Source organism: Tachypleus tridentatus, chromosome 9 (assembly GCF_004210375.1).
Source record: "Tachypleus tridentatus isolate NWPU-2018 chromosome 9, ASM421037v1, whole genome shotgun sequence".
Lineage (NCBI taxonomy): Eukaryota > Metazoa > Arthropoda > Merostomata > Xiphosura > Limulidae > Tachypleus > Tachypleus tridentatus.
Window position 1 is genome coordinate 96,416,460 of NC_134833.1, and position 13,132 is coordinate 96,429,591.

The 13,132-nt window shown below is 31.6% G+C and overlaps 2 protein-coding genes across 2 annotated transcripts in view; both read left to right on the forward strand.

Annotated features, from left to right (window-relative positions):
• The window catches only part of LOC143225821 (uncharacterized), a 34,856-nt gene extending 26,836 nt beyond the window's left edge, over positions 1-8,020 (forward strand). Inside the window, exons 3-5 of the mRNA XM_076455883.1 lie at positions 135-216; positions 2,841-2,901; positions 7,153-8,020. Of these exons, the coding sequence (XP_076311998.1) occupies positions 135-216; positions 2,841-2,901; positions 7,153-7,887 (878 nt within the window). The 3' untranslated portion in view covers positions 7,888-8,020. The remainder of the gene's footprint in view (positions 1-134; positions 217-2,840; positions 2,902-7,152) is intronic.
• Positions 8,021-9,584: 1,564 nt separating this feature from the next.
• LOC143225822 (rho GTPase-activating protein 7-like) lies at positions 9,585-12,542 on the forward strand. Its single transcript, XM_076455884.1, has 2 exons — positions 9,585-9,958; positions 10,392-12,542. Exons 1-2 carry the CDS (start codon positions 9,829-9,831, stop codon positions 10,520-10,522), a joined length of 261 nt encoding a protein of 86 aa, XP_076311999.1. The 5' UTR covers positions 9,585-9,828; the 3' UTR covers positions 10,523-12,542.
• The last annotated feature ends 590 nt before the right edge of the window (positions 12,543-13,132 follow it).

A 13,132-nucleotide genomic window follows, 5' to 3' on the forward strand; every position in this document is an offset into this window, starting at 1 on the left:
CATACTGATTCCATGAAAAAACTTAAAATATCGAGTAAGTTTTAAAGTGTTTTGGCTGCTATACATTAAATGATGAATTATTATACCTACTTGTATGTAAAGTAACTAACAACTTTAGTTTTCTCCTAAAACAGATGGCCTTTTCCCCATTGACATCAGTAGTGTTCAAGAAGATCATAAGTTTCTTGATCCTGACTCAATTCAAGCATTATTCAGGTAAGACAATTCAGTTTTGCCTTATAAAGGCGTATTTCCTTCTAAACTGGTATATTAGTATTGTAGGGAGAATTGAAAGTAGAATAATTTTGATACCAGTTTCAAATGTGAGCAAATCCAATTACTCATTAGTTTTATATTAAGTGTGCTTTTAATTGAAACCAGTATCGAGCTAATAAACTGATGTGATCAAAATTAGGTTGCTTGTAGAAAAATCAGATATTGAATTAGTGAATTTTTAATGTTCTAATTTACAATAAATAAATAGATAAAAGTCACACGCAGCTTTGAAAGATTTCTTACAGATATATTTTGATTATTAAAAAATGTACCATCAATTAAAAGATATTTTGAACATTGAGAAAACAACACTGGTTCATAGGTTTTCTTGTTTGCTATGATACAAAGGTTTCATTAATGTCGAAGAAGTCATGCATCTGTTATAGCTTTGATTAATTTTAATACACTTTTTTGAAGGATAACATTAATACTATTAAAAAGCCTGTATATGTAATTGTTGAAATGGAGCACGGCATTGCCAGATGGTTAGGGAACTCGACTCGCAATCTGAGGGTTGCGACTTCATATCCTCGTTCCACCAAACATGCTCATCCTTTCATCTGTGGGAGCGTTAAAATGCTATGATTAATCCCACTATTTGCTGATAAGAGCATAGCCCAAGAATTGTGATAAGTGATAATGACTAGCTGCCTTCCTTCTAGTCTTTCACTGCTAAATTAAGTACCGCTAGCTCAAATAGTCTTCATGTAGCTTTGCTCGAAAACGAAACAATCAAAGAGTTGAAACATAATAGCTGGCTGCTTGTTTTTATTTATGGAACACACACACGTGATGACGTTTGTGAGTAGTATTATACACTTAATATCAGTCAATTCTCATTTTATAGTTTTGAAAAAATTAGGTTGTTATCCTTGAATATATTTTTTAGCCTGTGTGCACCACTAGCAGAAATATCTGGTGTCTTTTTACAACTGTGGTGAAAATTTCGGTCAGATTTTTATACAATTTCTCTCTTGTAAATATTCATCAAGAAAACAAATGCTCTAATGTCTAGTTTATATATTGCATTTTTAGCCAGTTTTAGGTCATTTGCTGTTATAGTGTGATTATATAACTGTAAAGATATTCTAGATTTTTATCATTTCTTTTTCCTTTCTTTCGTTTTGGAACAGCATATCCAAAATCAGAGGTTTGATACCCGTCGGTGAACACCAGATAACCTGATGTGGTATTGCTATAAACAAAATACACTTCCAAACACTTTTCAATTGATCGCTATTCCTTCATTTCTTGGAGGATCAACTTGAAACTTGGTAGAGTTTTATCTTTGCCCAATACGCCTAGAAACATTTTTTTTTATTTAGTTCTTAAGAAACTTACGGGGTCAAAGGTAGAACAACCCCTAAATGTATATGTTAAGCTGCTCCGTAGTAATATTTACACCACTCAAAAAGAAAATTGGTACAAATATAAATTTTCATGCGCTCAACACATTGACTTAAAAATCTTAGATTTGCACATTTTATGTGTTTTAAGGAGCAAATCTCACAAAAGAAACATACTTTTGGGTTTTAGGTGAATTATTCGGCCTTATTTTGACCAATTTATATGGAATTCTGTACAAGAAAAGTTTTCTATACGTGTTCACACAAAAATGTGGGATATGCTAATTTTTAGCCATTTTCAGGGGAGTCAAAATGTTAAGTAAATCCATAATTTTTGGTAATTACTTAGCCCTGTTTCAACCAATTTACATGGAAATTGGACCAAAGACACGTTTCTGGAGGCAACGTACATTGACAAACAAAAATTTTAGACTTCCCAATTTTTAGTAAATGTAGAGGGTCAAAATGCTACAAAAGCATAATCTTGGAGTATTTTACAATTAATCCGCCGTATTTTAGCGAACTTACATACTGGTACAAAGATAGCTTTTTGACAGGTCTCAAACAGAGATACAGACAACTTCGGAATTTTCTTTCCTTTTGCTCAGTTTTCAGCAAAGAAAGCACAGTTTGGGATTTTTTATGAACTATTCATGTGTATGCCAACCAAGTTACATGAAATTTGGTACAAATATATCTTCCTGTAGGTACCAAGCAGTGATACAGACAGACACTTTATTTTTCTGCTGTGAAAATTGGCCATGTTGGGATTGTGTTGAGATATGTTGCATTCAGTCGCAAATATTGGCTTCTTTAATTTGTTTTTGTTTTGAGCAATAACAATAGAACCTATAAAGGCAATGGCAACAATCTCCATAATTCGATTTAATCGCATGAGTTGCTATAGAAACAGGAATCTTTGGTATTAAAACAAACAAACAAACCCGTCCCTACTTTAGCAGTGTAAGACTAGAGAGAATGCAGCTAGTCATCACCACCCACCTCCAACTCTTGGACTACTCTTTTTACCACTTTTGAGTGTCACTTTCTAAAGTCCCCACGGCTGAAAGGGCGAGCATGTTTCGTGTGACGGGGATTCGAACCCGCGACCCTCAGATTACGAGTCAAGTGCCTTAAGCACGTGACCATGCCAAGCCAACAAATTATGGTAATAAATAGCAAATAATTTATGGAACAATTACTTTTTCGTTTTTACAGGCGACTCAATACTTTGAATAAGTGTGCAAAAATGAAAGTTGAAAACTTGCCAAAGAAATATGTAAGTTTTGACGTTGTAAAATTGTTTTTGTCTTGTTTCAAAATTATATTTACCTAAAATGTTAGTTTTTTGTGACTAAGTCTATTGGCGTGGTTTCCACGAGTATGAAAAACAGGGAGAAGTTAGTAAATGTTATTCTTTGCGTTCCCGGCCTAAAGAACATTGAGGATTTTCATTGTAATGACAAAACTGCGAAAAGTTAATGATGTTAATGTGATTCATTGGTGCTTGTAGGACACGTATGGCGAAAAATAAATTATCATTAGAGCTAAGAAATCGCAAATAGGTTAATTTTGGTACAAATTTTGGCGCATTTAGCATGTCATTATGCATAATTTGTGTAAAAAAATGGTTTTATCGATATTTTTTTACGGTTAATAGTAATGGAGTATAAGGACAGCAGTAACAGTTTCTGTATAAGTAAATACTATCAAGGTTCCTGTCTGAACCGAGTATAAGGGCAAGCTTGTCTTTCTAAACTTTATGGTTTTCATGAAGAATCGTTTTACCACAGTCTAAAAGTGCAAACAAACCATTTTTTAGAGATTGTATTTCTATTAAACACGTTATTTTAATTTTACAAATTTTAGTGCATGAATAAAACAGAACCATGTCAATAGTCTGAGAAGGAACTTGTAATATCTTCAGTATATTACACCCTTAAATTCGCGTAGTAAAGATACGAAAAGTTTGATAAAGTCTAGCATTTCAAACACAGAAAAATATAAACAATATTGGAGAGATTTTAATGTTTTTCATATCAACTAACTATCAAATGTAAATATAATAATTATATAAAACAATGATTTGTTAGTAAAGTTGTATTTTGTTTTATAATGAATTAAATCACTAAGAATTTTTTATAACACAAACGTTATGATGCCTAGCATAGTTTGAGCAAGAGTCGTTGACAGGCGACATTTTCAAAAGGCAGGTAGAATTGTACACGTATAAAGGAAAAATATAAAATGTGTAATATCAGAAATTTGGAGATAATAACAATTTTGGACAGTTACCAATTAAAATTGTTGCATTCACAATAACTAACACATCCATGAAATTTTGTAATAACAGTTCAGCTTCGACTGTTGAATAACTGACGACCTCACGTTTACCTAATAATCTACAATTTAATGAATATGATACACGAGTAATATATTAAAAAATTTTCTATTTGTTACGTACAAAGAAGATGCTACAGACAAGAAAGAATAAAAGCTATAGGTGAAGATGAGCATGCACAGCTTAATAAATTAAATTTAACAGTTTTGAAAACAAGGACATTAGGCTATGGTATGCTCTTGAGATTGAGATATTAGTTATCATGGAGATTGTATAATGCTGGTGTCGTCAAGCGCCGACAACGTATTAATTTTACACTGTTTTTAACTCCAAGGGCCATACCAAAATAAAAATATCTGGGTAGCTTTAGCTAAAGTTTTACTTTGTAGCGGTTTTTATTTAATTCAATACGCAATGTTATGTATGAACGAAAGAAAAAATTGATACTTGTTAATTGAAAGACTTCAATAACTTTGATATGGATGAACTTCGTAAGCACAGTTTAAAGTCAATGACATAACAGTGAGATTTGAATCAGTAAACGATTTAGTTAACGTGAGCAGTGGTTTTATACATTTCGGAAATATTTCTTTATCATATGTATTGTTAGCAGTTGAGATGGCTGTACTTTTTTTTTCAAGCATGAACATCATAAAATTGTTTTAACATGTTTGACATAAGAGAAATGTAACTGTTAACGAATACATTTTACAACATTAAACATGTTTCTTTTGTGTATGAAAGTAAAAAAGTAATAGTATTGTTTATGCTGTAATAAAGTTTTTGACATCAATTTAAAAGTGATTGATATGCACTATCATAAACAAGTGGATAAACTGCCTCTGTAGTCTATGGTTTGATAATACTAATAATTCAGGAATGTTTTGACTGATCAAATTAAACTTTGCCAGATGACATTTAAGCAAATTTTAACTCTTAACATACCGCCTGTCTTGTCTTTATTACATACTACACCAGTAATGTTCTGCGGATCCAGGACAATGTCTCACCTCCATGATCACTAACTCTTGCTTTAAAAGAGTAACTTTTGATGTTGCATTTCATATTCACAAATACAGAGTTTTGCAAAAATTTGGCGTTACCTTGATAAAACATAAGATGCATACTTTGTGAAAAATTATAACTGTAAATCTTGAATGCGGTAATCAAACGATTTGTTTTGTTTTTTATTTTTGAATTTCGCGCAAAGCTATTCGAGGGCTATCTGCGCCATCCGTCCCTAACTTAGTAGTGCAAGACAAGAGGGAAGGCAGCCAGTCATCACCACCCACCGCCAACACCTGGACTACTCTTCCACCAACGAATAGTGGGATTGACCGTCACATTATAACACTCCCACAGCTGAAAGGGCAAGCATGTTTGGTGTAACGGGAATTCAAACCCGCGACCCTCGAATTACGAGTAGAGTGCCTTAACCACCTGGCCATGCCGGGCCGGTAATCAAATGAAGTCGACCATCAAAATTTCTCTATCTTTTAAAATGTTCAAGAAGTTGTTGAACGATCTTTTAATTGTGGGAAATTGCGTTAATTTTTCCTTTACGTGATTTAAATCGTCATATTTGTTTTTGTTTCCAGTTCAGACAAAATTGTTGTTTTCGTATAAAAATGTCTTTTGCATTTTCTAGTCATTTAAAAAAAATTAATCTTGTTTTCCACTGAAAATGTGTTTGAAAGTTGTGTTACTGAAATAAAACCGTTTATTTCCAACGAGACGCCATTTTTATGCAACAATGTGTAACTTCTACCTGATTAATTTCACTTGGATGTTTGTTTTGTTTTTGAATTTCATGCAAAGCTACTGGAGGGCTATCTGCGCTATATCACTTGGAAACAAACACTCTTTTGAAGTCATTTTCCTAACATAATTAAGTTCTCACTTTGAAACAAACAAACCTAAAATTGCAAACAAACAAACTTTGAAGATGTATTTAGAAACAAATAATAAAAATAAATAAAAGGTAAACTATATATCGCATATTTGGGCGAAACATTATCCGTATTTCATGTGATGCAGTTTCACCAAATTATGGTCATGTTCGCAGATTGCAAATAATTTGATGCGTGTGAATTTTTAGCCCTGGCACAGAGGCTCGTAGAATGGCTCTAATCGTGCCTAAACTAATTTCAATTTGAAGGTAGACTGGCAGCGATCCTGATGATTAATAAAATTGAATCGGGTATATGCGTACCCCATGCTTGGTATTGCTGGCACACAAAACTATAGCTATTAAAAAGGAAAATAAAAGTATCATAGATCAATTACACTATTTATGCCTAAAATAATTTCAAGTAGCACGGCTATTTAGGATTCCCTCTTGTTACAATATACAAAAACAACATTGAGTTAGTTTAAAAGAGTTGGTAAAAATGTTTTCTATTTTTTTAATTAATTTAAAATATATTTGTAAATTATTAAATGATATTTCTTGAAAAGATATGTTGGTCTGGCATGGCCAAGCGCGTGAGGTATGCGACTCGTCATCTAAGGATCGCGGGTTCGCATCCGCGTCGCGCCAAACATGCTCGCCCTTTCAGCCGTGGAGGCGTTATAATGTGACGGTCAATCCCACTATTCGTTGGTAAAATAGTAACCCAAGAGTTGGCAGTGAGTGGTGATGACTAGCTGCCTTCCCTCTAGTCTTACACTGCTAAATTAGGGACGGCTAGCACAGATAGCCCTCGAGTACCTTTGTGCGAAATTCCGAAAAGAAACAAACAAAATATATGTTTAGCTTGCTTATATATATTTATAGAACGTGTGTTAGGCCCGACACAGCCAGGTGATTAAGGCACTTGACTCGTAATCCGAGAGTCGTAGGTTCGAATCCCCATCACGTCAAACATGCTCGCTCTTTCAGCCGTGGGAGCGGTATAACGTGAAGGTCAATTCCACTATTTGTTGGTAAAAGAGTAGCCCAAGAGTTGGCAGTAGGTGGTGGTGACTAGCTGCCTTCCCTCCAGTCTTACACTGCAAAATTAGCGATGGCTAGCGCAGATAGCCCTTGTATAGCTTTGTGCGAAATTCAAAACAAACCAGAACGTGTGTTAGTGCAATTGATTAATCGTGAAATAATAATAATTTATGTATGGTATTTCTGTAAGTAAATCTCTCTTTCACCTCAAAAGTCACTTTTCACACTTTTAGTATAAATGTTACTATTTTTAGATTCAACCTCTTGAGGAAAGTGATGAAGAGCAGTGTGCACTTAGTGAAAACTGGCAATTTCAGTTAATTAATCGAAGGTGGTCTCGAATTCCCTCACCTGTGGAAGATAGCATTAGTGTTAATAAACACCTGCACATCCCAGAAGATTATTACCCTGACAATCAGTTTACAAGTAGTCATGATAATGTGTTTGTGGATGATAACCAGAGTTGTTCTGACAGTACAAGAGGATCATTATCTGCAAACTGTGAAGAAAACATGATTCATAATCATTTACCTGTTCAAATAGATGAAGACCATTCTACTTCTGGGTCAAGAGAATCAACTAGTTGTGGTTCAGAGAAATCATCAGATCTTTCTGAAAATGATAAAGAAAATATTTACTGTAATGGAAGTGAAAGGTTTAAAGACAGTGCAAAAGCCATACTAAGGAAGACTGAAAGTCGTAAAGTGAAGCATAAAAAGATGAGTTGGAAAACAATAGGTGATGGGGGACAACATGTCTCCATGGGACTAGCTAGTGATTCACTACCAGGTAGTAAAGGAGAGAAGAGCTCAGATAGCAGTTTGGCTTCTTCTCCACAGACGTCTTGCCATAAAATTTCACAAGAGATTTCATCTGATTTCAGTTCTCTTCAAGATGAAGAATCTGATGGAAGTCAACAGGGCACACCTCAATTACAACAAAAAAACAAAGTGGCACACTGCTCACATGACCGACTTGAATGCTTTTAATGATTCTGAGTCTTCAACACCAAACTTAAGTCATCACTTGAAAGATGCAAACAGTAATATTGCAGAAAATGATGAAAAAGAAGAGCTAAGTGGGCCAGGCAGTAAAGTTAAACATGTATTTCTTGATAAAGATTTAAGTGGAACAAAAGAGAATGAGTATTGCAGGTATAAAAATAAAAAAGTCAACAAAAGTTACCCTGACAATAACTCTTCAAATAAACCTGTAAAGAAAGTGTCCACAGTCATCTCTAAAAAACGAATTGAAGAAGGAGACAGACAAGTCAACAGTACACTAAATCCAATAATTGTTCTTAGCCAGACTTCCTCAATTGAACAGACAACTAATAGGCTAAATAAATTATTCACAGGTATTGTATTTTATGATTGGTTTAGTAAATTTTATATATATTTATAGATCTAGAATATGTTTCAAAGATCTCAAGTTCTGTCTGAAATAGGAAAAAAAATCATAAATATATTCCCCTGAAACTTCACTTCTCAAAATATATTATAAAATATTTTACTTGAACAATTATTGTAAGAAGTTTGTAATATAATTGAATCAAAATATAAATAAAGAGTAATATAAATTATAAATGGTTAATGTGAAACTGAACTCGTTTCCTTGTTTGAGGGGCAGATACTGTACCAATGGAAGCTATAAACTCCAAACTTCAATGTGTTAATATCTGAGTGGCACAGATTTTTTTAATTTGTTTGGAGCTCAAAAACAGATTTGCTTCCTAACAAAAAAAACAGAAGAAACTTGCACGATTCCATTTTTTTTTTAATTTTCAAAGCAAAAAAATGTTTTTAGAAGGATTTATTCACTTAATGTTTTCTTAATTTAATCAACAAAATAATATTTAAGCTATTTAACTGACATTTTTTTTTCCATTTGTTGGCTTGTGATATTTTATCCAAATGAGTTTGTTGACTAGTAAATATTAAATGCAAAATTCTTTACAAATACTTTGTTAGTAATGGAAATTGCTGATTTTTTCAGTTCCATTTCTAACCCAAACAAATGATGATCAAACACCCCCAGAATCCAATAGTGTGTTCTACACTTCCCTTACTCCTGACAACTTTGAAATTGAGGTAAACAGTTCACAAGATGAAACTGAAAAATCAACGAGGGACAGACAAGATTCTGGAGTTGGTTCTTCTCTCACTAGAAGCTCTTTGTATGTTCATTAAGTTTACACATTAAAAATAAAATAGTTTTAATGAAGATTTAAGATCTGATATTTTTATAAAAATTGTTTCTATATAAGTTAGAAAAAAATTTATGGTTATTATTTTTTGGAAAGATTCCTTTATTAAATTATTTAATGATTATTTTTACCAGGCAAAATTATCATGCGTATTATTGCTTTTTCTTTGATGCCTTTTATAATTATTTTGGTTTGGAAATTATTAAGCATTGTTTGCTCTAGTAATTAAATTGCCACTTTTATTAGAATGTCATTTTAGAAGTGTAAATTAACTGACCCAAAAAGTTTGAAATGTTCCTGATTTTAGTTGATTTAACTTGTGTGGAATTGTTAATTTTTTCTTAAGTTATCTGTATAACATGTTAATTTCACTTAGAGTCTTCTTTAAAATGTGGATTTAATCTATATATTTCCATACTTTTTTCTGTTAAATGATGTTAAAGTTATTAAAAACAGTCTTTATAACACATAAAACATGTTTTTAGTAAGTATATTTATTACATGTTAATTTGTTTTCTTACTTAATGATTTAGTATATGGTTGTAATAATTGTGTGTGGTAATTTAATTTGATTTTATTCTTACATTTGTTTTTGCACAAAAGGAGTTCAGCAACACAAATTAGGTGGCATTGGTTTCCATCTATTCGACGCCAAAGCTCAGTTAATATTCGAACAGTAACATCACATGGTCTTCATGTTAGCAGTCTATCAGCTTCACAATTAATGAAGCTGAGGAAGCTAGCACTTCTTAAGTTAACATCTCTTATGGAAAAGCACAATCCAACAAGCCGAAGTGGCTGGAACTGGGGTGTTCCAAAATTCATTCGTAAAATACGAACCCCAGATTATAAAGGTACACTTAGCAATACTGAGTGCATAAGTGTATTTTACATTTATTGAAATTAAAATGGAATTAAATTAGAACAATTCCAGCTTGTAAGACTTGTATTATATCATCTTTGTTAAATACTTTATAGTAATTTAAGTCTTAAATTAAAAAAAAGTCTTAAAATCTCATGTTTCATTATATATATAGTCAGTACATTTGGAATTATACAGTTGATGTTCAAGAAATTATTACTAAGACAATTTTAATCAAATTTAATTATAGTTTTTCTGAGTAACAGTTATAAATTAACCTATGTCCTAAATGAAAGAGCTATAGTATAGTCACTTTTGAACCACCCTGTATATTGTAATGCATAACATTTTTAAAACTGAACTCACTTTCTCATAACCTTCAAGACAATGAAATTCTTTCATTTCAAAAATATTTCCATCAACAGCTAGAAGAGAGATCTGTGAATCTGTTAATATTCTTCCTGAAACAGCAGATAATGGTAGACAATTTTCCTCTACCCAGAGGACTTTTAATCTGGGACAATCAGCAATAGCTTCTGACAACAAAGAAATCTGAAAATCCAAAAGAAGTAAGAATGTACACATAGAGAAAAACACACTAACACAGGAATGGACCTGTACACTTTTTTCCCTGTGACCATCAAGTATTCAAGAGCAATATTCTGCATAGTATTCCACATTCCTCAAAAGTAAAAAAAGAAACATTATCTAACACAAAACTCAAAAACTCATAAAAAAAAATGGAGTATGGTTTTGATTTCTTGAATGTTTTAATAAGAAATATTTATATGCACCATACAGATTCTAAGATTCTAGAAAGTATGCAGGGCTCACAACATTTATTAAAGGAAAAAACTAAAACTGAATAACTGATCAAAACCTTTTGAAAACCAACAGCAAGATTTCAATGGTGTATGAATACAAGCATAATGTGAATAAGTCCGAAACTAATTACATATGACTGACACCATGTAGAATACTGACATAGTACATAGTGAAAAAACAGCAATAGAGCAGATAATTAATGAACTACATGCTACAAAAGGTAATGCTAAATTCATGTGATGTACATCCCTTGATAATGAACATTGGATATAATAGTATTCATTTAAATAATGTCTTTCATCTTGAAGCTATAAAGGGCAACTGAACTCATAAAAGAAATGGGCTAAAAAGAGATCAACTTTTCATGCTATTATTTAAGAGACAGATGTTAAACCACTTGTTCAATTGCATAATTTTACTGTATCAATAAAATGAACAAGGAAATTGTATAATGCAGTTCTAAAACAGGGTTAGAGCTGAGTGATTAACTTGATTAATCAATATATTAGACTACCCATAAGCATCAATTACATGAATTGGTGTCATGTAAATTAAATAACTGAAACTAGTGTTTCCAATCATTTCATTTTAAATTATTCCTACTATACAAGTGTCATGTGATGACAATCAACCATTTAGATATAATCAACTAATGAGCCAAATAATCAATCAAAACACTTCCACTAATCAACCCACTATAAATAGGATTTAGTTATCAGGGCATAAATTTTGATGACAAGTCGTTTTAGCAGGATTGGGTATTTGAGTGGTTAAAAAAGAATTGATCAACTGACCAGTGAAACATTTCATTAGTATTTGTTTTTCTATTATCTCAACTGCATATACTTCACATTTATTAATCCAATGTAAATAATATAAATTATATGCAAATAAAAAATAATTACTTTATGGTCTCTGTTCCAACCTTTTGACAACAATAAATCCAATGATACATGCAGACTTGCCATTTTGCCACTATATATTATAAATAACATTAATGGTCATATTACCAAATAAAAATATGTTAGTTTAATAATATGCTATTATTACGAAACTGAATAGTAAGTTTAAAAAATTAGTAGCTGTTTGTTACACAAAACTGAAATATCTGGTAATATAGCATTGTTTTCCTATAATGGTATCAGTACATTAAGTACAGGGGCCAATTAAATTTATGCATTATTATATATATAATGACAAAGGTACAAAGGTGATTGAAGAAGTAAGACCCACATTACGGTGCAGATACACAATCTATCAGTCTTAACTTCTGTTTGCCAGTCTCACATAAAAATAAAGGAATAGATATAGAAGTTAAGTGAGTGAGATGACGTAGGTGCTCAAGCCTACAATGCCCCACATCTATTTCACTCTTCACTATCTGCAGACAGTTCTGGGAAAGTGACTATTCTCCAAAGTAAAGAAAAAAAGTAAATAAAAACTAAATGGAAAGAATTAAATAAATAATAAGAATAACAAGGTACTACCACTTGGGGGTAACTAAGTTAAATAAACTTACCTCCTCAAGTTAGCATTTCAACCCCCATTGTGATGGTATGGCACAAATTAGTAGCAAACTAGATGAATTATACTATTATGAAAGGTCCCAACCAGTTATCTAAACTAACTAGTATAGCTTCCAACCACCATCCATTAAATCTACAGTAACTTCCAATTCTCATACTCTAAACAAGCCTGTTTATTAAGTGCAGCAAAGTTTTCATCTGCTTAAGTTATTTAATGACCTTATTTGCAACTAAAAAATAGTTATCAGAAACTTTCAGTAAAATTTCTTTAAGTTTAATTTTTGTATTTATTTAATATGTTATTATATTTACTACATAATATTTTAATAATTTTATTTAAAGTTTGTTTATTAAATCCATAAAATATTAATTTTTGTACCAATATTTCAACATATATGTTTGAATATTCTTTACTTGTTCACAATTTTTTAGATATTTTAGAATATGTTGATTATTTTTTATTGTCCAAAAAGTGTTTTTTATTATTAACACTTATATTTTTAATTTTATTAAATAAAATATTAAGTAATTTATCTAACAAAATGACTGGATGTTTAATAACATTTCTTATTGGACTAGAAATAAATCTAAATTTAATTGAAGATTTATGAAGTTTTGGAATAGCATATAAGAAATGTAAATCTACATAAGAATTTGGTTGATAACAGATATATAATATTTACAATATATGTAAAAAAGTGAGAAATATTAGACTGACACAACAAATACATCTTTTCATTGTTTTGATTGAAGACTTGTCCATTTTTAAGTCTGCTAGCAAGGATACAATTTCAAGATTCATTTATAAGCAAAGG